The 26747-nt window shown below is 46.2% G+C and overlaps 1 protein-coding gene across 3 annotated transcripts in view; it reads left to right on the top strand.

Moving 5' to 3' along the window:
- The window catches only part of MAP3K9 (mitogen-activated protein kinase kinase kinase 9), a 69127-nt gene that overhangs the window by 19562 nt on the left and 22818 nt on the right, over window positions 1-26747 (top strand). For all 3 annotated transcript variants that reach the window (XM_037031260.1, XM_037031261.1, XM_037031259.1), the window contains exon 3: window positions 23469-23649. In XM_037031260.1, coding sequence (XP_036887155.1) covers window positions 23469-23649 — 181 coding nt within the window. The remainder of the gene's footprint in view (window positions 1-23468; window positions 23650-26747) is intronic.

Genomic DNA, 26747 nt, shown 5'->3' on the forward strand with positions numbered 1-26747 from the left:
GAGACCTTGGAGTGGTGACCCGAGAGAGCTAAGTGACTTGCCTAAAGCCATGCCATTGACAATTCTGAGTCTCAGGACAATGTTCTTTCTTCCGGCCACCCCCAGCCCCTGACTGTGGGGGCTTGTGACTCTGCCAGGCTTTCCAGCCACGTCCAGGGTATTGTGGACGATGTTGGGATGAGGATTTATGCAGTGTCTGAGGAATGGGGATGGATGGTTTAAAAGGCCCTGGGGTCAAAGCTGGGGAGTGAACTCTACCTCTTTCCTGCTCACCGACAGGAGCTTGGTCATTTTCTTCTCTGTGTTAGGTAGGAGGATAAGAATGTCCACTGCTCTTCCAGGTGGTTTCATTTTCAGGAAGAAAAAAAAAAACCGTAAAAGCATTTTCTGTTTTCCCCCAACTGTGTGGAGATGTAACCAATGCATACTATTGTATACATTTAAGGTGCATCCAGTGGTGATTTGACAGACCTATGTACTGCAAAATGATCCAACCCCTCCGTCACCTCATATAATTAATTGCCTTTTTTGTGTGGTGAGAACCTGCAAGGTCTAGTCCCTTAGCAACTTTCAGATTACATGGTGCAGTATTGGTAACTATAGTCCCTGTGCTGTACTTTGGGCCCGGAACTTACTGTAAAACTGGACATCTGTTCCCTCTGACCCTCGTCTCCCCACTCCCCCACCCACAGCCTCTGGCCATCACCACTCCACTCTCTGTCTCCGTGAGCTTGGCATTTTTAGCTGCCACATACACATGATATTATAGGATTTGTCCCTGTCTGCATCATGCCCTCAGGGTTCTTCCAGTTGTGGCAAGTGGCAGTGTTTTTTCTTTTCATAGCTGAGTAATAGCTCACTGTATATGTTCACATACCACATCTTCTTTATCTGTTCCTCTGTAGGTGGCAGTTAGATTGTTGCTTTATCTTAACTATGCGAATGATGCCGCAGTGACCGCAGGGGTGCAGGTACTGCTTCTGGACAGTGACTTTGTTTCCTCTGGGTGTGTACCCCGAAGTGGGAATGCGGGGTCATGTGGTAGTTCTCTTTGTTTTCCTGAGCAGTGGCACCGATTCACCTTCCCACCAGCGGTGCAAGGGTTTTCTTTTTCTCCCCATCCCCACCAGCCTTGTTATCGCTTGACTTCGCTGACAAGGGCCATTCTGACAGGTGTGAGGTGATTGCATCGCCCTGATGATTAGTGATGTTGAGCATCTTCTCATGTACCTATTGACACTTTGTGTATCTCCTTTAGAAAAGTGTTTATTCTGGTCTTCTGCCCATTTTCTAATAGGATTGAAAAACATTTTTATTTCTTAAGCAGTCAAGTCCTGGTACCTGTGCTTAGGGATAGGGATTCTGGGGTGGATCAGGAACAATCTCTCTGCGATCTGTATTTCTCTTGTCCCCCCATAGAGAGCTACCCATTCTAATTATTTGGATTAAATTAATAGTAAAATGAGCTTGTCTATCCCAAGTATGTGGCAGCTGGTGACAAGGAAAGATGCACCATCAAGTCCCATGGGTGGCAGTGGGAAACCATCTTACATTTTTCCCACAAGCTTTTTTCAGATGATTTAAGATTAGTTGTGTATTGTAGCATTATCTGTTTTTTCCCTTAGCATGTTATTCATGGTGACAGCAAGAAATGAACCCTCATCCCTCCCTACTCTCTACGCCGTATTTCTAGAGATGGAACAAAGAATAATTACATTTTGTTTCTGGTGCTGTAGAATTTATTTGGAACAATATCTATCTAATGTATTCCAGGCAGAGGTGATGCTAGCCCCATTTTACAGCAGAGGAAACCGAGGCTCAGAGAGGTTTAGTGCCTTGCCCAGGAACGCATAGCTAGAGAGTGGCGGAGCCTGAACTTGAATCTCAGGCTGTCGAGTGCTTGAGTGCTGTTCTTTCTGCTCTGTTCCTTGGGAACACATAGGAGATTCTCTTCCGCAGCTTGCCTTGTGGGATGGCCCCTGCGACTCACCAGAGCCTGGGTGTGATGAGCTGTTCCCTGACTTTAAACCTAGTCTTGGGGCCTTCATGGGGCCTTCACCCCTACAGGGAACTGCAGGGAGCATATCATTCACTGCTCCAACCAGGGACCTCTAACACCTCTGGGCCTGATGGTCCTAAAACTCACAGGAGCTGTGGGCCATTTCCTCATTTCTGTCTTCCCCAGAGACCCTCTGAAAGCACTGCATGAACCCCAGCTTTCATCCTGTAGCCTCAGCTCTGCTCTGTTAGTGTTACTGGCCCTGAACCACCAAGGTGCTCACGTAAAGCTGTCCAGAAGTTGGGCCATACAGGAGTTTCCCTTTATTGGACTCTTGTTTTCATTTGTGTTTGTGTTGTGGTTTTTTTTTTAAGGGAAGTATGTATAGATTTTAAAGTCATAGATGCTCCTTAATGGCGTTTAAAAATTCTTAACCAGAAGAGCGATGTGAACATTCAAGAACGTTTGGCCACATCTGTTAGTGGCAGAGCCCCATGCGGTCGTTCAGATCCCGTGGCTTTTAGCTCCCTTTCTTCTGGGAGGTGAGCAGGCCCCTGGGTATTTGCAACCTGAAGAACCGTGTTGGGTCAGCGTAGCAATTCTGTTCCCCTGGAGGAGAGCTAGGCGTGCTTCGGTGCCTCCTTACAGTTTCAGATGCGTATTATCAAAGAGAAAGTTGACTTTTCACCATTCATTCTTCAGTGCTTCAACTGGGATCGACTTCGGGTGGAACAGCCCCAAACTATTATCAGTGAAGCTTCTCCACTGTTCCCTTCTCCCATCTCACTGCAGAGGTTTGACTGTTTTGCTACGAGTACTTTTGAGCTTCTGTGACGGGAGGGAGGGAGGGGGACAAGGACTAGAAGCCTCCAATTCAGCCTGNCGTGCTTTGTGGTACCTCCTTACAGTTTCAGATGCGTATTATCAAAGAGAAAGTTGACTTTTCACCATTCATTCTTCAGTGCTTCAACTGGGATCGACTGCGGGTGGAACAGCCCCAAACTATTATCAGTGAAGCTTCTCCACTGTTCCCTTCTCCCATCTCACTGCAGAGGTTTGACTGTTTTGCTACGAGTACTTTTGAGCTTCTGTGACGGGAGGGAGGGAGGGGGACAAGGACTAGAAGCCTCCAATTCAGCCTGACAGAAACACTTTTTTAAAAGGAATTTCAAATATAAATAAAAAGAAATTTTAAGCAGGAAATTTATGAACCTCTCAGTGTAAGGACAATGAGTGGGAGCAAAGGGCATTTGAAGTGTGGCTGTGGGCCTTATGAACCCTCTGATGCCTGACAAAATAAGGAAACAGGCCAACTAATTTTGATTTCCTTTAGTACGTTGCCTCCTTCCCCCACTAGGTCCCCCACTGGCTACATCTTGCCCTGTGATTGTAACTGTGAGCCTGGCTTTATATGCAGGGCTCTAGGTGGCGTGGACCATGAATCTGGCCAATCTTAGGCTCCTCTGAGCTTGCTGGTACTTGATTTGATATGTGGTATATTGGAGGAGAGGCTGGGAATGACAAGGTAATGACCTTCCAGAAAGAGTAAGAGTGTCTTTGTTGAGGAAAAAAGAGATATTCTCAGACCTATCTTCTCAAGGGTAGGAAATAAGGCATAGGAATATTTCCCCAGCAGTTTCTGATATGCTCACGATGCCTGCCTTCCCAGGTAGCAAGGATGAAGGGAACAGACAGACTGGCCCCTTCCCGGAAACTCAGGCATTCGCTCCCAGCCAGTCGAGTCTTCCATACGGAAACAGCCCTGGCTGGCAAGTGGCTGGAGAGCAGAGCGTGGGCCCTGAGTCAGGCCGATCTGGGCAGGGTCCTCCACCTCTGAGGCCGGTTCCACTTTGTAAAATGGGAGTAACCTTAGCATTTACTTGTAGCATTGTGTTGAGCATTAAATTACATTGTGTGTATAGCCCTTAGCATAATGCCTGGCACAAAGTAAATGCTCAATGAAAGGGAGCCTTTTGTTTTGTTTGTTTGTTTTAGTTGAATTTAATGGAGTTGACATTGGTTAATAAAATTCTGTCAGTTTCAAATGTACAATTCTATAATGAGCCTTTTCTTTTTGAAAAACACTATAGTGGCATCTTGGTGCTTGTCCTTAATTTGTTTTGGAACTCATGATGAGAGCCAAAACTGACGAGTACTGAACCTGAATGGGAGGAGTGACGGAGCATTTTCTCTTGCCGGGCATTGTGACTCCTCCAAGTTTCAGCAAGTGCAATGAGTCCCAAGCAAGTGCCGAGTGCTGAAACATTTTTCTTGTCGAAATGCGACGAGTACAGGGTTTGATGAGTTCTGAAGCGCACGAGTACCGAGGTGTGACGGTATTTGCTGCTTTGGTAGCAGCAGACGTGAGAACACAGTGATAAGTGTGTCACCGACTGTTCCTGTTACTGCTGCTTGGAACAAAGCACCTCACACAACTTTTGTTGTGCTCCTGGAGACTTTGGAAGGGGCGCAGTAGGAATGGCTGGTTCCTGCTCCTCAGGAGGGGGCCTCAGCTGGGAAGGTTCGAAGGCTCAGGGCGAGGCCCGAGATGGAGGCAGGAATCGTTGGGAAGGCTTGTTCACACACACGTCTGACACCTGGGTAGGAAGACTTGAAGGCTAGGGGTGCTGATGGGGTGCCCACCACCAACACCTGCACGAGTGTGGCTAACTCAGGGCTCTTGGCCTTCTCATGTGGTGGCTCAAGGCTTCGAACACAAGCGAATAAGGTAGAAGCTGCATCATCTTTTCTGATCTGACTTGGAAGCCACACAGTGTCACTTCCACTGCACTGTAGGAGCCAAAGTGAGTCTGCGGCCCACTCCGACTCAAGCAGAGCAGACAGAGACCCCCCCACTCAGTGGGAGGAGTGTCCAGTTATATGGGAGAAAAGCTTATAAGACAGGAGAGGTTGTGCCATTGGGAAAATGTCACCTTCCATGCCTGCTGAGGGAATCCGGTGGCCGAGCTTGGGGATACAGGTCCTGAGAACCTGTGCCTCAGCAGCACCCCTCGCCCACGTGCCAAGAAAGAAGCATGACTTTTTGTTGACAGAATCATCAGAGGTGTGATGTGCCACCTGTTTTTTGATTATTTTTATCCAGTTGGTAGCTGTGTGTGTCCAAGGCACAACACGAATCTGGCAGCCCCGCTCAGCCCATCTGAGCTGGTCGGTGGGAGTATTCAGGGCAGACAGGTGTTTGAGGAGCTATTCTTTCCTGAGGAAACTGGCCGCACAGGAGCTCTGCCTCTGCCTTTCTGTTCCTTGCCCGTGACCTCTGTGGCTGGACGAGCGCAGGGCTAGAGTGCCAGCTGTGTAATCTGGGCTTAATTTGCACAAGATGGCAGTAGCTGTGGGGACCCAAGTTGACATCTTTTGAAGTGGCCCTATTTTAGGATGTTGGAGAGAGCAAGGCATCCTGCAGACACGTGCTGGGAGATGGACAGATGGCACTGGTCTTTCTGTTTTAACCACAAGGAAACCTTACGGCAGCAGCATGAGGAAGGTGGGAAGCAGGTACAGCATCCAAGGAGGAGATGAAAGTGAAGTTCACATGGAAAGCTGGGGCTACTTAAAAGGGTCATTGAAAAATAGCTTGAGAAAGGCTGGTGAATTGTGCTGTGCCTGCTGGAGACCAGGCATTATTAATCTATAAATATTGTTCTTCCCTATCACGTCCACTGCTATGCTCCAGGCCAACAGGGCAGCAGAAACCCACCCCTCATGCCGTCGAATCATGTGGCAAGCACAGATAGGGGCACTCTATGAAGGTTGGTCCAGGAGAATGCATCTGATTTTTCCTTGTTCCCATGGTGTTTATTCACAGGATGGCTGGCCAGAGTTGGGAGTGGCCTAGAACCCTGGGTATTCTCTGGGTTTGAATCAAGACCCCAGCTGCACAGGTCTGTTAACTGCCTAGCCTGCCTGAACACTGTGCTAGAGGCCCAAGTACCTGTCTGAGAACTGGCTCCTTTATCAGACTGGTCCCCTCTGGCCTCATTCTTGGTTGTGCCATTCTCTGAGCTCTCTATTGCACGCCCTTGGCTGGCATTGTGGAGCTCAGTCCATTATTCCAGATGAATGCAGGACCGAGCTGCTTTGGCAAGTAGCGTCTGGTCTCAGAACATCAGGACTATGGAACTGCATGTGGTCCAGACGGGGGCAGTTAGTAATGCATGCATTGATGGTTACAACTGGAAACAGAGGAACCATGTTCCTAGGTGGTTGCGGGGCAGGTGGAGGGGGACGGGAAGCCTCAGTCGCTGTGGGAAGGGAAGAGTGGCTGGGTGGGTGGGTGTCGGTGCAAAGGCAGGGGCAATGGGACTTCTAAAAGCCCCTGTACTCACTGAACCCCCATGTGTTCCCATAAGAGTGGTGACATACAGGTACCCAGCTGGAGAAAATGAGTGATATGATGCCAGGAGATTCCGTGGGATTCATTGGCCACTCTTGCTCCCTATACACGAAATTAATACTCCATCTCTTGGTCCCATCATCCCCATCTCTGGAACCTTAGTTTATTCTTTACCACCTTCCCCTGGATAATTACAACAGGTTGTTGCGTCCTTGCTGCCAGTTTGTTCTTGCTGTCAATCTCTCTCACTGCAGCCGTGCTGTTTTGCTAAAACACGCATTCGATCATACCACTTCCCTGCGATCATACCACTTCCCTGCGATCATACCACTTCCCTGCGTAAAAACTGCCTGGGACTCCAGGGTGGATGCCAGGCTCCTCCGTGTGGCCGGTAGTCTTCCAGTCCTGCCCCACCCTTTGCTCCAGCTTCATCTTCCCCCTTTTCCCTTCATGAAGGCTCTGCTCTAGCTACCAGGGACTTTTTCCTAGATATGTCAGGGTTTTTATTTTCCTTTGGCCTGAAATCGCATTATTCCCACTACTGAGAGTGGCCTTCTCCTGAGTCTGCCCCTGGACCAAGCCCTTCTTTACAAGTCTAATAGCAGCCGCACGCCCTCTGACCCCTTCTGAGACATCTCTTTCTCTCTGCGTCTGTTATTTTCAGAGTGTTCCAGTGAGATGGGTAGATGGGTAGAAGGAGGTCCTCATCAAGAGCCTGGGAGCTGAAGCCCATCATCGCAGCTGTGCCGCTGCCTGGCTGTGTAACTTTGAGCAGGAGCCTCACTTCACTCAGCCACAGCGTTTTCATCTGTAAACGGAGCTTAAAACAGTAACCAGTCTCATGAGGGTTTAAAAATAGTGCATGTAAAATGCTGAGCACAGTGCCTGGCATATAGTAAGTGCTCTGTAAATACTTGCAGTGACGATGATAATGGTTTTAGGGGCAGACTTATGGCCAGAATGAATAGGAGTAGAGATGTGAGGATGAGGGAAGTTCCATCCTATTTTTCTTTGTAGGATCAACTCTTCATCACTCTCTCTTTCTCTCTCTTTTGCTTATGTAGGTGGCTGCTGACCTTGTCCAATAACCAAAGCAGTTGGAAGTTTTATTGACCAAAGTCGGTAGATTCTCAGGCAGAATGTTAGCCGTGAGGACTCGATCTCTTGGAATGACAACCTGGATTCTCTCCTGCTAATTGTTCTGATCCTGGATGTTGGTTGTATTTTAGAGGCTTCTGCTAACCCCAACTCCCTTTCCACCCGTGGGGGTGCCTCTTTCCCAGAGACTGGGGCGGGTGCTGCAGTTTGTCAGGGTGGGGTCTTGTGGTTCGAGGACAAAGGCGGCATCTCAAGAGGTGACTTGCTGGGGCATGTGAGCCTCTGGTGAGAGGCTGATCCTTGTGCTACGGAACTCCGCCCAGAGTACCCTCCCCGCTTTTGGTAGCGCTGCCCTGGTCTTGTAGGGGAGACCTTCTGACCCCAGGCCTGTGATGGAGCAAGCAGGGTACCCTTCTCTAAGATAACTGGCCCTCCACTTTGGAATGTGAAGGAGGGTTCTTCCTGCGGCGCACGAGCAGTGAGGAATGTTTGTCCCTTGGTTGACTGTGGCCGTTTCAGAGTTGACACTTATCCTTTGCTTTTCTTAACACTCTCTGGAGGCCCTTTCTGCTGGCCTGGGGATGGATCCCGGGGTAGGGCACACGGTATAGGAAAGCACAGAGATGTGGATGGTGACTGGGGGTGGGTAGGGCCGGAAAGAAGAGTCTGCTGTGAGAGGGACAATGAGATAGGCACCGGGCCAAGCAGCAGGGCCCTAGGGATGGGTAGAAAGTTAGAGGCCAGGCAGTCAAGCGCGGGTCCTAGTCCTTTCAGCCTAGTGACTGAAGGGACGGTGGAAGAGGATTCTGTAAATCAAAGTGGAGATCCTGAATCGAGAACATTTCGTTTGGGGCTTTGCTGTATTGGGTCTACCTACTGCTGCTCAGCCCCACTCATGTACTTCTCTTGAGGATGCAGGTCCAATGGTGGTATCAGAACTTTAAGATCCCAGGATTCCTCAGCTTTGTTAGTTCTTATCCTCACAGTGTTGAACATGTAAGTTTTCTCTTCTCAGCTTCCCCACTGACCTTACTGGTGGCTTTGCCTCGGTATACCATGTGGGGGGGTGGGCCTTAAAGATGATCAGTGGTATTGAGTTTACAGGGTCCAGTGTGTACAACTCAGAACTTCTAAAACAGCGTCAGAGCTGGTGTAGGAGGGTTACCTGCCCTGCCTATCAACACCTCCTCTTCCTCAATCCCCAAGCTAATGTCCTGTCTTAGCTACGGTGCTTATTGTGCACGTCTGCACGAAACTGCCCAGGGAGATGCTGCCCACCTGCAAGGGTGGTGAGCCATCAGACTGTGCCAGGGCTGCCCTAGTGTGGGTATCTGACGTTCCCTGCTCTTCGTAGTCTTTACTTCTCTGAAGCACTCCTCTTTAAATATACAAGGCCATTTCCCTTCCCTGGAAAAATGCAGAGCAATCCTCCATGGTGTTTTGGGTTCAGAGGCCCCCTGAGTTCCAGTGGGAAGGACAGTGGACTCAGGTTGAATTGGGTCTTACTCCGAGCTTTGGTGGCTCCTCCGCCAGGTCTTTTGTTCTAGATCTAGACAGTCACCCATCCTCGTCCCGGCCGGTGAGAAGTAGCCATCGTCCAGTTGCCAGTGCTGTGAGCAGACCATTCTTAGCAGCGGCTCTGTCCATAGAAGACATAGGATCAGGTGAGGCACCCGCCCAAGAAACTTATGATACGAGCCCACCCCAAGAGGACAGATAAAATGAAGGCGTGGGATGCACTGTGGCATAGGAGAGGCCAGTCTTGTAGAGATGTGATTGCTACACTTGGAGCCCCAAGTGCAGGGGACAGCATGATACGGTGAGTGGAAGGAGCTTGGGCATAGAAGCCAGAGCAGCATTCAAATCTTGGTTCTGTCTCATCTTAGAGTTACTTCGCCACTGAGCCGCAGCTCTCCCATCTGTAGAATGAGCGTGCTGCTGCTCACCATGCAGGGTGGCCTTGAGGATGAACGGGGTAACAGACGTGAAGTCCCTACTGTCATGCCTGGGACACAGTGGGCCTGCAAGAAATGGTAGCTGCTGCTGTAATTAATGTCACTGTTGTTATTATTAAGTGACCCACTGTTATATTAGCAAAAATACATGTTTGTTTTAGGCAATTTCACCTATATGTGAGTATAAAGAAAAGTGTCACCTCAAACCCCAGTGCTCAGAGAGAACTACTGTTAGCATTTAGGTGTTTTCTCTGTGATAGATAAACGGGCAGACAGCATATCCTTTTCAAAAAAAGTATTTATTTATTTTTCAAGAGAGGGGAAGGGAGAAGAAAGAGAGGGAGAGAAACATTGATGTATGAGAAAAACATTAATTGGTTGCCTTTCCCACACCTCCACCCAGGGACCTGGCCAGGAATCGAACCAGCAACCTTTTGCCCTGTGGGATGACTTTCAACCCACTGAGCTATGCTGGTTAGGGCCAGACGGCATATTCTTAACAAAAAGAAATATGATCAAACGATGTATTTTTGTGTACTAATGTTTTATTTTAACAGTCACACATATTATTAAATTGCCTACTGCATCTTTTCGATATGTATTTTTAAAGTAACACACATGTAGCATTTAGTCTAGGAGCCAAGTTATATCACAGGGTTTATGATAAAAAAGAAAGGTCTCCTGCCCCATCCTTTCCCACTCCCTGAATCTTCTTCGCAGCCATGATCTTCCTGAGAGGAGGCACTGGTTTGATTTATGTGCGAACACCCCGTACTTGGCACAGTGCACGTAGGCCCTCTATTAACATGGGCTCCTGTTTTTGAAATACTTAAGTCAACACCTATTATAAAGCATGACATACAACTTTAAAAATATGCAGTTGAAACATGTTTCAAGTTGATTTTATTTGATAGCAACTTGGAGAAGCTGTCCAAATCTTTGGCTGTATTGGGTAGAAAATTTTTAAAAGATTGTTTTAATCTATCAAATTTGAGAGAGAGAGAGTGAGGGAGGGAGGGAGGGAGAAACATTGACGTGTTGGTCCACCCATCCGTGTAGTCATTGGTTGATTCGTAAACTCACCCTGACCAGAGACCAAACCCACAACCTTGGTGAGTGGGGACAGCCCTCCCACCACTCAAGCAACCTGGCCATACCTCGGGAGGAGATTTTATTGGCTGAAATGTTACTTTGGGTTTAGATTTTCAACTGTAGTATGTCTGTTTCTGTTTTGCTGTAAAGAGGTTTTTGTAGCAGTAGAATGGAACTTGGCATTAGTTAGGTTAGGGCTAGCTATGTGGAGTGGACACTCAGAGTATCAGTGGCTGAAAGAAGTCTGTTTCTCTGGGACCTAGAAGTCTGGTGAGAACGGTCCATGGCTGGTGTGGCGTCCCTGTTCTACGAGCCCTAAACTTTCCATTCACAGCTGTGCCAACTCTTAGGCATGATCTTATCCTCATGATCTTATCACACTCATGTTTCCAGCACAATGTAGGAAGGGATGAAGAAGCAGAGCCAAAGGCCCCGAGCTGATATCTTTTAAGGCAAATTACAGAAAGTAGCTACAGGATACATCATAGTCACTTGGCTATACCTAAGAACAAGGAGGCTGGGAGATGTAATGGATGTTGTAAGTGGCCAGGTGCCCATCTTGAAATTGGGGGTTCTGTTACCGTGGGAGGAGGGGAGAGTAACCACTGAAGGGTGGCTAGCGGTCTGGGTCACAGATTTCAGGCTCTTTCCTCTCATTAATCCCTGTTAGTCCTTCCACAATATGTTGCCAGGATTGCTAGTGTAGCAAATCGTTTCTGCTGTGTTTTCAATTTGTTTTCTCTTTCTCACAACCCTGCTGACTCTGTCCTTCTGTTTTAACCCCTTGGAGATTCTCTCCCATCCACTCCTCTGGAGTCAGAGGCTTTGAGACACCTGCTTGGATGTGAGATGAGGGCCGACAGGTGATCCTTTCCTGGGTAGGGTATCTGCTTCTTTCTGCATGATGGGCTTCCGTTCACTGAGCTCAGTGGTTCCCAGCAATGGGCTGTAGACCCCTGGGGAGGGGACTGTGGCAAGGTGTCTTTGAGTTTAAACATGTTTGTAGAAAGTGCAAGTATCCATATTTCTGCTTTTCAGGTGTGTGAGGGTGTTGCTGCATTGATAAAATATGAATCCACTCAAAAGCGTTTTTCTTCTTCGGTGGTTAATCTGGTCTGGTGGTCTGCGGCCCCGATGGACTTCCTTCTGACCTGGCTTATGTCCTGGCACGCCTCTTCCTGCTTGTGGACAGCCTCTCTGAATTCCAGCCTCCACGTTTGAAAGTGCCTTCCAGAACTGTTGAGAGAATTAAATAAAGTATGGACAAATCACTTAGTCCAGTGAGCAGCACACATTAAGGCCCTCACAAACATTTGTTCTGGGTATGGTTTTCTTCTTTTTTTAAAGATTTTATTTATTCATGTTTAGAGAGAGGGGAAGGGAGGGAGAAAAAGAGGGAGAGAAACATCAGTGTGTGGTTGCCTCTCGTGCATCCGCTACTGGGGACGTGGCCTGCAGGCCAGCATTCAGTCCACTGAGCCACACCAGTCAGGGCTGTTTTCTTATTTATTGACACACACTAAAAAGTACACTCACCATCATGATGACTTTTTTTAAGGCTGAAAGAACACATTTTAAAATGTTAGGAGTTACTGCTGTAGTTTCTCTGGTGATTCTGACATTGCTAGCCCTCAGGCAGATACAATATTTGGGGACCATTGCCTTAGCTGATGCAGTCAGAAGCCCCTGGGATGATTTGTGTTCACTCATTCATTCACTCAAGACAGATATTTCCTGAGCACCTATATGCCTCTTCAGCTTACAGGTGTAGGGAGGCCATTATAGTTCAGCTGTGTTCTAGCCCGGGGTCACGGGAAGGGGCACTGTGCTGAGAGTTGGCTGGCTTTTCCAGAAGCGCATTGCACACCTGCAATGGTTTCCTTTTCTCTACCAGGAGGGCGCAGATCCTTAGTCCCCACAGACCCAACTCTCTCTACCTGTCTGTAGTTCTTCTGACAGGTGACTTCTAGCTGATGGGTCCTGAACGTTTGTTGGGAAACTCAGCTTTGCTGGTAGTGCCAGTGGCACCGTGCAGCTCTGCCGACCTTGCCGAACTCGGTTGGGGCCTTAGCTGCTGCTGGCCCCTCCCTGCTGTCTCTGGCAGCACCACACCTCTGCTGAGCCAGAGAATTGGGAGTCTAGGTAGTGAATCATTTGCCTCAGCAGGCAAGTCTGGCCTCTCTTGGCCTTGCCTGGAGGGACAGAGTGGGCTGAGGGCCGCTGCCTACAGAGGCTGGGGGTTGCATGCTGGCTTTTTCTCACTTTGCTGTAGTGGCCCATGAGTCAGGCTCCTCCAGGTGGTTCTTGCTGAGTCAGCACAATGGGAGTCTGGCCTGTGGGGGTGGAGCCCGAGCCCTTCCTTCTTCTGCAGGAAGCACTGTCTCCAGTGCTGACTCAGGCACCTGAGGCCTGGCTCTGCCCGTGGAGCTTTCCCCTGGGGTAGACTCCTCTTGCCTAACTTCTCTTTGCCCTTCAGTTTAGCTGTTCTTCAGCTCAGGTGGGTGGCAGAGCTTGGCTGGGCCCAGGAAAGAGTAACACTACTTTCCGGGAATGACAGTGAATGCCAGAGGTGGGGCAAGGGGGTCCCAGTGATGGTCACACAGCGAGGAGCCCAAACCATTAATAATAATATTATTGTTAATAATAATAATAACCCCTTATTATTATGGAAAACATATACACAGGTGAGGGGAATGACATAATGAACCCCCAGGTACTCAACCAGTGTTAACAACGACCAGCCAGCTCATGGGTAATTTTATATCTTCTGTCACCTGGCTTGTTCCCCACCCTTGATTATTTTGAAGGAAATCTGCAATATCATATACAGGGTCTGTCAGAAGTAATGACTGCTTGAGTGTGGTTTGTAGCGTAATACAGCTGTAACAATTTATAGTTTTAATTTGATCATTTCACCTAAAATGTCAAATGGGGTGCTTGAGTGTGATATTGTTATGGTACAGAATTACATGTTCATAATTTCATAATAAATGATTTTGTAATAAAACAGGGGCATTATTTGTGCCAGACCCTGTATATTTTTTTGTAAATATTTCCGTATGTACCTTTCAAACCTGAAGACTTCCTTTTTAAAACCTAAGCGCAGTAAGGTTCTTAATCATGAACAGACAACCCAGGATTGCTATAACTTTGAAAAAAAAGTGCAATACAGACCCAAGCACAAGTAGAAAAGGAGCTGGAACAAACAACAGTGGGAGAGAACAAAGAAAGACCCCTCAGTAATGCGCTCAGGGAAAAGGAAGGCTGCTGCACCTGCATGACAGAAACCGCTGTGACGTGGCGACGTTGGTCTTGCCACTCAGCTTTCTAAAAAGTCAGTAAGTAAAATGGANTATGTTACAGAGTTACATGTTCATAATTTCATAATAAATGATTTTGTAATAAAACAGGGGCATTATTTGTGCCAGACCCTGTATATTTTTTTGTAAATATTTCAGTATGCACCTTTCAAACCTGAAGACTTCCTTTTTAAAACCTAAGCGCAGGAAGGTTCTTAATCATGAACAGACAACCCAGGATTGCTATAACTTTGAAAAAAAAGTGCAATACAGACCCAAGCACAAGTAGAAAAGGAGCTGGAACAAACAACAGTGGGAGAGAACAAAGAAAGACCCCTCAGTGATGCGCTCAGGGAAAAGGAAGGCTGCTGCACCTGCATGACAGAAACCGCTGTGACGTGGCGACGTTGGTCTTGCCACTCAGCTTTCTAAAAAGTCAGTAAGTAAAATGGAGCTGTCTTAAAGTGAAAACCGTAGTAGGGAAATGGCAAAGCCAATAGAAGAGTTACAGGGTACAGTGATGATGCCTCAGAAAGAAGAGCAAAAAGAAAAAAAGCTGGAAAAAACAGAAAAGATAGGAAATTGGAGGACCTTTCTAAAAGCCCACTATCTGCAGAGAGGTTCTAGAGAAAGAGAAAACAGAGAAATATAGGGGAGGAAATTAGCAGGAAAACAATTCACGCAAATTCCCTGTAACTGAAGGACATGAATGTTTAGATTTGAACCTAGTTGCTGAACTCCCACTGGCTGAGATTGTGTTTTGACACTGGGGATTAAGAAGAGACTAAACATTTCCCGAAAGAAAAAGAAGTATCTCATACGGAGCAGCAGGAAGCAAAATGGCTGGGGGCTTCTTAAGGACAGTATTGGAATTAGGAATACAATGCATGGTACCTTCAGATTTTATGAAGGAACATCTCCAATCCTGGAGATGGAATATATAATTGTCTAACAAAAAAAATGTTTGTTCCATGCCTTCTTTCTAAGGAGTTACTGGAGAACACACCACCAAAGCAGGAGAACCAGTCAAAAGAGAAAGTGGGGTACCGGGGACAGGAGGTAATACAGGAGTAGGCATGGGAAGGTCCCCGAGGACTGTGAAGGGAGGTCCCAGGAGAGCGGCTGTGCACCAGACAGAGAGGATGGGCAGTGTGACTCAGGCTGTCGTCACCTACTCACCTGCTCACCTACTCACCTACTCACCTACTCACCTACCACCGTGTTCCATCAGTTTAACCCGAGGACTGACTACCTGGGGAGCCTGCTCCAGATTCTTATCTGCACTTGGCTGACTTGCTCATGTGCTGATGAAGCCCCTGCTCACCTCTCCTTGCTCTACTGACAACAGAGATGGAGTGTCCAACCCTGAGAACCAGAGGCGGGCCGTGGTGAATTTAGAAATAGAAAATTAGAGCCACTAACTCCCTCAGCCATATTCCTGATGGATGTCCAGTGTCTGCACCTTGGCCCGTGTCCCCACCCCCAGATGTCCTTACTGTGGCCACCTACCAAAATCGCTGGGACTCATTTATGATCTTGCTTACGGCTTTCCCAGAAAGGGCTCTTGGCAATTTTCTGGAACCGTGACCAAACACTCTGTTTAGCTTATTCCTTTCTGGGAGGCTTCCTCTAGCAAAGGCAATATTTTTATTGTTATGCTGTATTGTGGGTAGATTGTGTTTCCCTAGAAAAGATATGTTGATTGCCTAATCTGTGAATGTGACACTGATTGGAAATAGGGTCATCGTAGATGTAATCAAATGAAGATGAGGTCATGCTGGGTGAGGATTGACCCTAGTCCAATGATTGGTGTCTTTATAAGAAGAGGGTAGTTTAGATGCAGACACACAGAGATGAAAATGTCATGTGAAGACACAGACTGACACACACAGAGGGCAGAGGACCAAATGAAGAGACTGGAGTTATGCTGCCCTAAGGCAAGGAATGCCAAGAATTGCTGGCAGCTACCAGAGGCTGTAAGAAGCCAGGACGGATCTTCCTGGAGCCCCTGGAGGGAGCATGGCTCCGCCTGCCCCTTGATACCGGACTAGAATTCTGGCCTCCAGAACTGAGAGAGAATTACTTTCTGTTGCTTTACACCACCACCTTTGTGTTCATTTCTTCTGGTGGCCCTAGGAGACTAGTACACACAGCTGCATTTGTGCTTGTCTCAGTCACTTTTGCAAAACAAAACAATATCTTATTTAGGGGTGTAGGCATAGGAGGTGATAGTACAAAGAGAAGTAAAGGAATGAGTAACAGAAATCAAGATTGTGTGATGTCTGGGGAGAGGACGGGGATGACAGAAAGGGCCACGTAGAGCTTCCAAGAGACCAGATGGGGTCACGTGGGTTTTCATCTTATTTTCTTTAAGCCATAATACATGTTTTATATACACTCTTCTATGTGTATATACCTTCAACAATAAACTTTAAAAAAAAAAGACTGAACCAAGCAAAAAACATAATCCTCAAAACAAGAGTTGGATCAATTGTTTTATCTGAGAGAGATGATGCTGAATCATTGGAGCCAAATGGAGCCCTTGATGCCCAGGTGGACATTTAGCAAAGCCCTGGTGCTAATGGGGGGGAATAATGAATAAGAAATCTCAGAATGATAGCTCCACATTCACCATTGGGACTTCTGGGGGAGTCCTGAGAGCCTGGCCTCCAGCTAACTGAGATGAGGTCAGCCCCAGGAAGCCTTTGTGACCATCCTTCTCAGCTCGTTTCTCCCTCTGATGCCCCAGCAAGGAATGGCCTTGAGGCCCTGTCAGGTGGTCTGTCTTAAATGCCATTGAATCCCATTGAAAATCATTCAACCGCTCTGTGTTTATAGAGGCTCAGCTTCATTTTGGTGCTAGTTTGCCTTTATTCCTAACACTTGTAATCTTTTATTTCTAACCAAGAAAGTAGGCCTGAGGCTCAGAACTTCGGCTAGTAGCAGGATCTACTGAGACTTAAGAAGTTATTTTCATTGTATTTATTTGTACCTATTATTAGAATAATATTTTTTCATTTTTCATGCTATAAAGTTTCTTCTTGAATTTATTAAAAAGTCAATTTAAAGAAAAATACTAAGTAAATAGTATATAGGTGGTGCCTTAATCTGAACATAATTGGGAATAATGTCTTTGAGTTACCGAGGTTTGGAAAACTGATTATCTTAAGTGATTGTAGCAAAACTTGAGCCCTTATTGGTGGCTTTGTCCTGGCCTGCTATTCAGTTTTGTCATGTATCTTTCCACTTTCAGAAAGATACACCCTCTTGGTGGCTTTTGGAAGGCCCTGGGTGGCAGAGTCACCGGCTTATCTTTCCTTGTGTACCACCACCTCCATCCTCCCCCACACGCTGCCCCCCTCCACCACCTGCACCAGCTGGATGTATTAGTCACCAGTGAACCCTGGCCGAGGTATTGCTCGTTCTCAGGGTCTTTGTCCTCCCTGCTAAACACTCGGCTCCCCTTAGTTCCCCAGGGATTGACAGAGGGAAGGTGCCCCCACCACCCGGCGAAATAGGACTGGGCAATGGATAGTCTGGGAATGATGGTCCTCTTTCAGTAGAGTAAGTGACCAGCGAGGGGGCAGTTCTCTTGGTTCCTGACGTGGAGACAGCGTGTGTTCCAGAAGAAAGAGAACGAGTTGTTTGCCCTCTAGGAGTCATATTCCATCACGTTCCAGAGGAAATGAAGAGACACGTGTGTTCAGCAGTGGGCATGGTTAGAAGGAGCGTATGATGTAAAGTTATGTAGTATGGGTTTGGGGTGCTGAAGGAATAATTCAGGAAAAGGGAGAGCAGTGAACACGAGTTCATCAATGACTGTTTTTAGAGATCAAGCAGACATTGAGATAGGCCTTAAAGATGCTTAGGGTTTCTTCCTGTCCTCCGGATGGCACAGCACTCGAGAGATCTGGCTTCAGATTTCATTCCCATCCCTCACTAACATAGCTAACCTGTCTGTGCCTGTTTCAGCACGGGTTGTATGGGGGAAATAGTGATGCCTACTTCATAGGGGTTGGTTTAATAATGAACTCAGGTGATATATGCCAGCCTCTGTCCATACATCACGTAAAGAGCAACATGTTGCTGTATAGCAAGCACCCCATAATGGGCAGCTGTCGTTATTACTTCATCAACCACTTCATTTATTGATACGGTTAGAATTTATTCCATGGTTTTTATGTGTCAGGGACAGCCAGGCTTCCCACCTCAACACCTTGACTGCCGAGTCCTGTGGTTTTCAGTATGTGCAAGACACTTAACAGTAGTGATGACGGCTGCAGTGTCCTGAGCACCTGTTCATGTGTCAGGTACCCTGCTACGTATTGATCTGATGTTACATTCACTCTTTATCCCCACTGTGTCGAAGCAGGAATAGAAGGGCCCCGTGTATGAAACTTGTCCAGGATCGCATGGAGAGTGTCGAGCCTGAGATTTTAGTTGTCTGCTATTTTTTTCTGTTCCATACTGACTCTTGTTACTGTCAGCATAAAACCCTTATGTCCCAGACAGAACTTGGTTCCTTCAAATGGGCTTTGTCTAAACTTCTCAGTCAGGCTCACCACCTGACCCTTGGCACCCTTGTCTGAAAGACAGGAGACCTCTCCCTTGTCCATCAAGTCCCTATAGCTGGTTTATCACTAGGTTTTTAGTCCACATGCATCTTTTCCTCTCTGTTCCCCTTACCCTGGCCAGGTCCCCACTGACTTAGGCCTGGCCTGTTAGTCGGTCTCAGTATTTGTTCCACTGCCTCATGCATGGGAGGTGAGGTTTACAGGATAGACTTATGGAATTTACTACATTTTAGTAAAGCATTCTGAACTCTTCTGTGATGTACAGCACAATAATTTGTCACTGCTGCAACTGTCTGTCGATTGCAGAAGCTTACAGTGGGCTCGCGCCAGTGGTGCAGGTAAATTAGCTGCTGTGATTGTAGCCTTTCTCTCCCTCCTGGGAGAGCATCTTGGGAAAGAATTGTGCTCCATTCTGTTCTAAAAGGTAAGGCTTTCCCCTTTAACAAATGGTATGGGGACAGCTGGATATCCACAAGCAAAAAAAATGAAGTTGGATCCCTATCTCATGCAATATACAAAAATTAACTAAGGATAGGTAAGTGACTTACATGCAATAGTTAAAACTATGCAACTCTTAGAAGAAAACATTGAGGTGAATCTTCACACTCTTGGATTTGGCAATGAATTCCTTGATAGTATATCAAAAGCATGAGCAACAGAAGACAAAACATAGGTAAAGTGGGCTTCATCTAAATTTTAAAACTTTATGCATCAAGGATATTATTACGTAAGTGAAAAGACAGCCCACAGAAAGGGAAAAGTATTTGTAAATCATATATTTGGTAAGGGTCCGTTATCCAGAATATAAAGAACGCTTATAACTCAAAACAAAAAGGCAAACAATAGGCATTTCTCCGAAGAAGATATGCAGGTGACCGACAAGCTCATGAAGAGATGCTTAACATCATTGATCATTAGGGAAATGGAAGCCCAAAGCAAGATGAGACCCCATTTCACATCCACTAGGAGGACTATTTAAAAAAAAAAGAAAAGAAAAAGGGAAATTAGGGTGGTGAGCGTACGGAGAAACTGGACCCCTCATACATTGCTGCTGGGAATGTAAATTGGTTCAACTGCTGTGGCAAACAGTTGGGTGATTCCCCAAAAAGTTAAACATGGAATCACCGTGTCACCCAGTAATTCTACTCCTAGGCACACACCCCTAGGTGTGTGCACCCCAGGTGCTCAGACAAGTGTCTGTGCACCCATGTTCGTGGCACTATGCACAATGATCAGAGTATTCACAGCAACCAAAAGATGGAGGCAACCTCAGTGTCCATCACTGCACAGATGGATGAGCGTATCGTGGTATAGCCACACAATGGAGTATTATTCACCCATAAAAGGGAACGAAGTACTGACACGGGCCATTCTGTGGGTGAAGCTTCAAAACGTGCTCAGTGCTGTAGCCTTCTGTGCCACTTACTGTATGATTCCATTTATGTGAAATATCTAGGATCGGTAAACCCACAGAGAGAGAAAGCAGATTGGTGGCTGCCAGGAGCTTGGAGGAGGGAGAATGGGGAGTGGTTGCTTAATGGATTCGGGGTTTTCTTGTAAGGGTGATGACAATACAGGGGCCGGCAGAAGTAGTGCCCTCTCGAGTGTGGTGGTAGGGCAATAATATGGGTGTGAGAGCGTATAGTTTTAATTTGCACATTTCACCTAAAATGTCATATGCTGTGCTTGAGTGTGATATGTTACAGAATTACATGCTTATGATTTTGTGATAAAAGATTTTGTAATTAAAAAGGGGTGCTATTTGTGCTGGACTCTGTGTTTTGGAACCAGATAGAGGCAGTGATTGTACCACATTGTGAAGGTACTAAATACCATGGAGTTGTCCCTTTTAAAAATGGTGAATTTTTATGTTACATGAATTTCATCTCAATTTTTAAAAAAACTACGGAAAACAAAGCTTTCACGGACTTTATAACCATAATTATTAGTAGTAATAGATGCTTGGTTGATACCAATGTGTCAGGACACTGTTGTTGAGAATCATTGGCTGTAACCATCTCCTGAGATTACTAGCTGGCTTCTTTTTTTTTTTTTCTTTGCTTAATTTCTTCACGTTTTTCACCCAGCCCTCCAATCCCCTGCCCTCAGACAGCTGTCAGTCTCTTCTCTGTCGATGAGTCTGTCTTGTTTCTTAGTTTATTTTGTTCATTAGATTCCACCTATGAGTGAAATCATATGGTACTTGTCTTTCCCTGACTGGCTTATTTCACTTCACATAATACTCTCCAGGTCCATCCTGCTGTTGCGGAAGGTAAGACTTCCTTTTTTATGGTGGCGTAGCATTCCCCTGTGTAAAGGTACCACAGGGTTTTTTAATCCCATCTGCTGATGGGCACTTGGGCTACCTTCAGATCTCCGCTATTGTAAATAACGCTGCAATGGACAGAGCAGTACTCACATTCTTTCAGATTGGCGTTTTGGGTTTCTTTGGATATAGTCCCAGAAGTGGAATTGCTAGCTCATAAGGCAGTTCCATTTTTAATTTTTTGAGGACGTTCCATACCATTTGCCACAGTGGCTTCCCCTGTCTGCATTCCCACCAACAAAAGTACACAAAGGTTTCCTTTTCTCCGTGTCCTCACCAGCACTTACTGTTTTTGATGTATTGGCGACAGCCATTCTGACCGGTGTGGGATGATACCTCACTATGGTTTTGATTTTCATTTCTCTGATGATTAGTGACATTGAGCATTTTTTCATATATCTATCGGCCATCTGTATGTCCTCTTTGGAGAAGTGTCCATTTATTCAGGTCCTTGGACCATTTTTAAATTGGATTGTTTGGATTTAATGTCTGGATATTTATTTTGTAATCTGCTACTTTACTGAACTCATTATCCATTCTAGTAGTTTTTTGGTGGATTCTTCAGGGTTCTCTATCATACAGAATCCTGTCATCTGTAAAACTGCCTGGCTTCTGGTTACAGCTTCTCCTGGTGGCTGAGGGCAGGACGTGTCGGCCAAGATTTCTAACTCAGATGCCTTCAGGGACCCACCCTGTTGGGATCAATGTTTGAGGTCAGCTGGGTGTAAGACAGCAGGGAGTTGGGGGGATTGGGTGAAACTGAGCTGGACCTGCACTATCTATAGGCCTTCAAATTCAGACCCATTGCTCCAGACTGATTCTTGCCCCATCTCCATCACTCTGCCATTAAAAAAAACCATCTTCAGTATACCATTCAGTTGCTAAAAATCCATTTCCCATAACCGCATCTAAACTTCTCTGCATCCCTGTCCGGCATAGAGTGGGAGGCAGTTCAGATGCTTCCACCTGTCCCTGGCAACTCTAATCCTCCTCCACACTGCACCCTGCCCCAACCCACCTGGAGATTTGGGGTAACAGGACTAAACCCTGCTGACTGTGGAAGGGGGAGGGTTCCCTCCGAACCTTTGGTTCAGTGTCGGCTCGGAGAGAAATGGTCAGCAGCTGGTGGTCCCTCTTTAGAGGAAACAGTGGGCGTCTTTGGTGTCATTTTCTTTTGGGGTCAGCAACCTGAGTGCGTATTTGTCTGTGATCTCTGTTTGAGGAGAAGGGGAGAGAGACACAGAAGGATCTGAAAAGATTTTTGTTAGATGACATGGAGAAAGGTTTTGGTTTTTTTTTAATCTGCCCACGCACTCAGAGACCTGGACTCTTTGAGGATGATGGAAGCTCAGGAGCTGTGTGTCAGAGGAGAGGGTGTGGAGGAAGGCGTCTTAGTCCATTAGATCCAGGGAGTGGCTGGCACTGTTTCCTTTCTGTGCCTCCAGCTCTGTGGCTGCTTGTAACCCCTCTGTAGATGGTTTCTGAGAAGCACCTAAGACTTAGAGATCTTTTGCCAATGTCCTTTCAGTATGGTAACAATTCAGTGGACATTTGCCGGGTGGGGGGCATGGCAGGAAGAGTACGGTTGTGTGACTTGAGGGACCTGCCTAAGGCCCTTGCCCTAAAACTGACCCCCCTGACCCTCTTTCTGAGTGGCAGAGAGAATTTTCTTTCCTTCCTTGAAATCCTATGTTCAGCACTCTGAATCCCACATGGCTCAGTGTCCAGGCCACAAGAGATTGTGTTGGTCTCAGGCCTTACATCCCTCTTGTGAAAATGGAGGTTTGCCTTCCACAGATCCAGGGAGTTGGACGACTGCCCCCTTAGGCGGAGTTCCTTGGCTTAGCTTACAGCACTGTAGTCATTTAGTGTTTTTGCCCGTTTGAGGGAGATTGGCTCCCACAAGGCCACCCTTGCCACTGGCACCGTCCTGTGGGTGAGGTGGCTGCCTCAGCTGCTCTCCTAGGAATGCCAAGGTGGCTCCCAGACCAGGGCGCTTTGGTGTTACAATTGGGAGACAGGGCGCGGTTCGGGGCACCAGTTCCTTTTTCCTGGGCCATGTTCACAGAGCACATCATAGGTGTGAACATGTGTGTGCCCTCTGACCCTGTCTGCCAGTTCTTCATGGGTAGGGTTAAGTTCCTGGATTAAGGGGAAATCTCTTTGTCCCCAAATGTGTTTTCTTAAGAGCTTAAATAAAGTAACTCAAATAGTTCATGGAAACTGTTCAGACACTGAAACCTTGGAAATCAACTAGGCGCTTCCATTCCTTACGGTCTGAAAGTGGTCATAGCCCGTGGGTGCACAGGCAGACAGGGAGCCCAAGTAGCCCCTCCCAAGGAGGGCAAGCAGTGACCGCACAGCTCCTTTCCTAGGGCATGAATGGGCTGCATGGTTTAAATGTTAAGAGGAAAGGCTCTCGAGTCAGGCTGCCTGAGTTTCAGTCCTGGCTTTTTAGTTGGGTGGCCTTGGAAAATTTATTGAACGGTGTTATAGTTCAGTGTCCTTTACAAAACAGAGATGGCAATTGTACCTACCCTGTAAGGCTCTTGTGAAGGTTGGAGATAATGCCTGTCAAAGACTTGGCATAAAAATGCCTGTGTCGCAGGTGTTTAAGAGATGGCGGCTCCTACCATCAGTCAGTCCGTGGTAGCTACGTGATGGAGCCTGCCGGAGAGGACACATGATGGCAGGAGGGCTCTGTATTTGGTGGTTCCCCTGGGATTAATTCAGACTCTCTGGTTTCTTCTGTTATTCCTTTCCTTGCCTAGTATTGATCCTCCAGAAGGTGGAGAATGGAGACCTGAGCAACAAGATTCTGAAGATCACTGATTTTGGCCTGGCTCGGGAATGGCACCGAACCACCAAGATGAGCGCGGCAGGGACCTATGCTTGGATGGCACCCGAAGTCATTCGTGCCTCTATGTTTTCCAAAGGCAGCGATGTGTGGAGGTAAGGTCCAGAGGTGCAGGGCCAGTGTTCCCCAGGTCTGCTTTGGCTGTGCACACGCTCAAGGCTTGGAGAACTGAGGTTGCATAGACTCCCAGGAACCCCGTGTAGGTCTAAGTGACCCCTTCAGAGCAACCTACACTAATTCCCACATTGCCAGGGGCCAGTTTCCAAAGTCTTCATCTCTGTTGGTGATTGTTCCCCAGGGAAGATGCACACACTCTGGAGGCAAAGTGTACTCCCATCTCTGAGTGCAGGGTGGTGAGGGCACTCAGTCACTACTGGAGACCTTCACCAGGGTCACCCTGGCTTACTTAGCAACAGTAGCTTTTATTGCTGGACTGATAAGTAGCTCCTGGGCCGATAAGTGTTCTTTGTGCTGTCTCTTTTTTTCTTGGTGGGCTGGAAATGATTACTTCCAGTTAGCTGGTTAACCTTTTTAGTCTGTTTGTTGAATATGGATATAGAAATGGGAAAAGATGGGTTTCAAGCATGCCCCCAGAAATGTAGTCACAGACCAGCTATTCCCCTGGTAAATGTCAGCCCAGGAGGTCACTAGGACATGGACCTACAATTCTTGTCCCCAGTGATGGGAGGAGCATCTACAGAGCCAGCAGGCATCCTCGTCGCTGTGAGACAGTGGCATCACCTTGGTATGCAGGAGAGAGGACTACAGGTTATCATTGTACTTCAGTCTATAAAGTTGTTTCCTGTTGTGAAAAAATGTGGGTATTTGTGTGTATTTTAAATAATAGCATTCTTGGTATTAGTATTCATATACCACAAAGTTTACCCTTTTAAGAAGTATGTCAGTGGTTTTTAGTGAATTTACAAAGTTTTATACCAATCACCCCATTGTTACTAGTTTCCAAGTACTGCTGTAATAAACTACTACAAACCTGGTGGCTTAGAACAATGGAAATTTATAGTCTGGGGACCAGAAGTCTACAGTGAATGTCAGCAGGGCCACACTCCTGCCGGACACTCTAGAGGAAACTGTCCCAAATAAGGGTTCTGGGTATTAAGACATGGACATAATTTTCTAGGGCCACCATTCAACCTACTATAACCAATATCTATTTTCAGAGTGTTTTTATTGCCCCAAAAGCAATATGACACCTGTTAGCAGGCATTCACTAACTGGCCTGGCAACCACCTGCTTCCTTTCTGCCTCTGTGGGGCTGTTTTGCACATTTCGTACAAATGGGTTCGTTTCATGTGTGGTCTTTTTTGAATTGTTTCTTTCATTTTGTGTGTATCCATATGTCAGAATATCATTCTTTTAATAGGTGAATAATATTCTATTTATGGATATACCACAGTTTGTTTATCTACTATTCATTAGTTGATGAACATTTGGGTTGTTTCTGCTTTTTGGCCCTGGACATTAGTGTACAAACTTTTGTGTGAACATGTTATCCGTTTGCTTGAGTATATACTGAGGAGTGACATTGCTGACTCCCATGGTAATTCTATGTTGACCTTTCTAAGGAACTGCCAAACTGTTTTTCACGTTGGCTGCACCATTGTACATTTCCAGTAACAATGTATGAGAGTTCCAGTTTCTCCACAGTCTGTTCACACTAGTTATGGTCTGTCTTTTTGATTATAGCCATCATAGTACAGTCATACTTCATTGTGGTTTTGATTTGTATTTCCCTAATAACTAATGATGTTGAACATCTTGTCCTGTACTTATTGGCCATTTTGTATGTTCTCTGGATATATGTCTATTCAAATCCTTTGCCATTAAAAAAATTAGGATACATATCTTTTTATGTTGAAATACTTTTGAAATACTTTTATATACTCTGGACACAAGTTCCTTATCAGATATGATTTGCAATATTTTCTTCTATTCTGTGGGGGCGGTTTCTTCTTTCTTGATAGTATCCTTTGAAACAAACATTTGTAATTTTGATGAAGTCCAAGTTATTTTGTCTTCGATTGTTTGTGCTTTTGGTTTCATATCCAAGAAACCATTGCCTATGCCAAGGTCATGAAGATATATACCTATTTTCTTCTAAGAGTTTTATAGTCTTAACTCTTAAGTTTAGGTCTCTATTCCATTTTGAGTTAATTTTGTGTGTGGTGTGAGGTAGGGGTCCAACTTTATTTTCTTGCTTATGGCTATCTAGTTGGAGAGTATTACTGTCTTAATATTATATTAAGTCTTTCAACCAGCGAACAGGGGATATCTGTCCATTTATTTAGGCCTCTAATTTGTTCCAATGATGTTTTATAGCTTCTGTATATTGAATCTTATTTCAACACACATTAAATACAGGGTACAGTAACCATTGTGAAGAGAAGAGTTTTCCTTTACTTAAAATCGCTGACCAGACCTCATTAGATTGATCTGTGTACTGATATTTAACTGTTTTTGACCTACAAAAACAGCAATTTCATGTGCTTCAAGCTAATATTTTTCATTGCTTGTCCATAGGCTGAAATGAGTAGTTAATATATTAACTAAACTAAGCTGCTATTACAAAAAGCCTACAGATACGGTGCCTTAAGTAAGGTAGAAGTGTATTCCCTTTAAGGAGTAGTCCAGTTGGTCCAGGCTGGTGGGGCAGCTGTACCCTGTGAGATCATTCGGGAGCCCAGGTTCTTTCAGGTCCCTCCATGTGTTGCCCTTGTCTGAATGTTTACCTCTGAGTGATTGTCACTTCTACATGATAGTCTGCAGAAAAGGGGAAAGAGCACCTATGCATGGCAAGCAGTTGGTCTGTAATTTGGAGATGACCCAGAAGTCGGGCACCTCTCCTCTGTGCATACTCCCATTGCCTGCTCTGGGTTATGTGGGCACACCTGGTCCCAGGGAGGCAGACGAATGTCGGCTGCAGCTGGACACTGTGTGCCCGTCTAAACCTCTTACTGTGGAAGAGGAGAGAATGGGTTCAGGGGAACATTCAACCAACCACTTGCCACACTCAGCTTCATCTTACCTTTCTTCTTCATGGGAAGACATGACTTCTCAGGAACATGATTGTTGTCTACTTTCTGTGTTCCTGCTAGCCTCTTCTCCCAGCCTGACCCTGAACTCATTCGTTTTCTTGTCACACATTTCAAAGCTTTCTGCTGCTACAGTGATTTGA

The sequence above is a fragment of the Sturnira hondurensis genome, unplaced genomic scaffold, assembly GCF_014824575.4.
Source record: "Sturnira hondurensis isolate 20B ecotype Veracruz unplaced genomic scaffold, ASM1482457v3 Scaffold0021143, whole genome shotgun sequence".
Lineage (NCBI taxonomy): Eukaryota > Metazoa > Chordata > Mammalia > Chiroptera > Phyllostomidae > Sturnira > Sturnira hondurensis.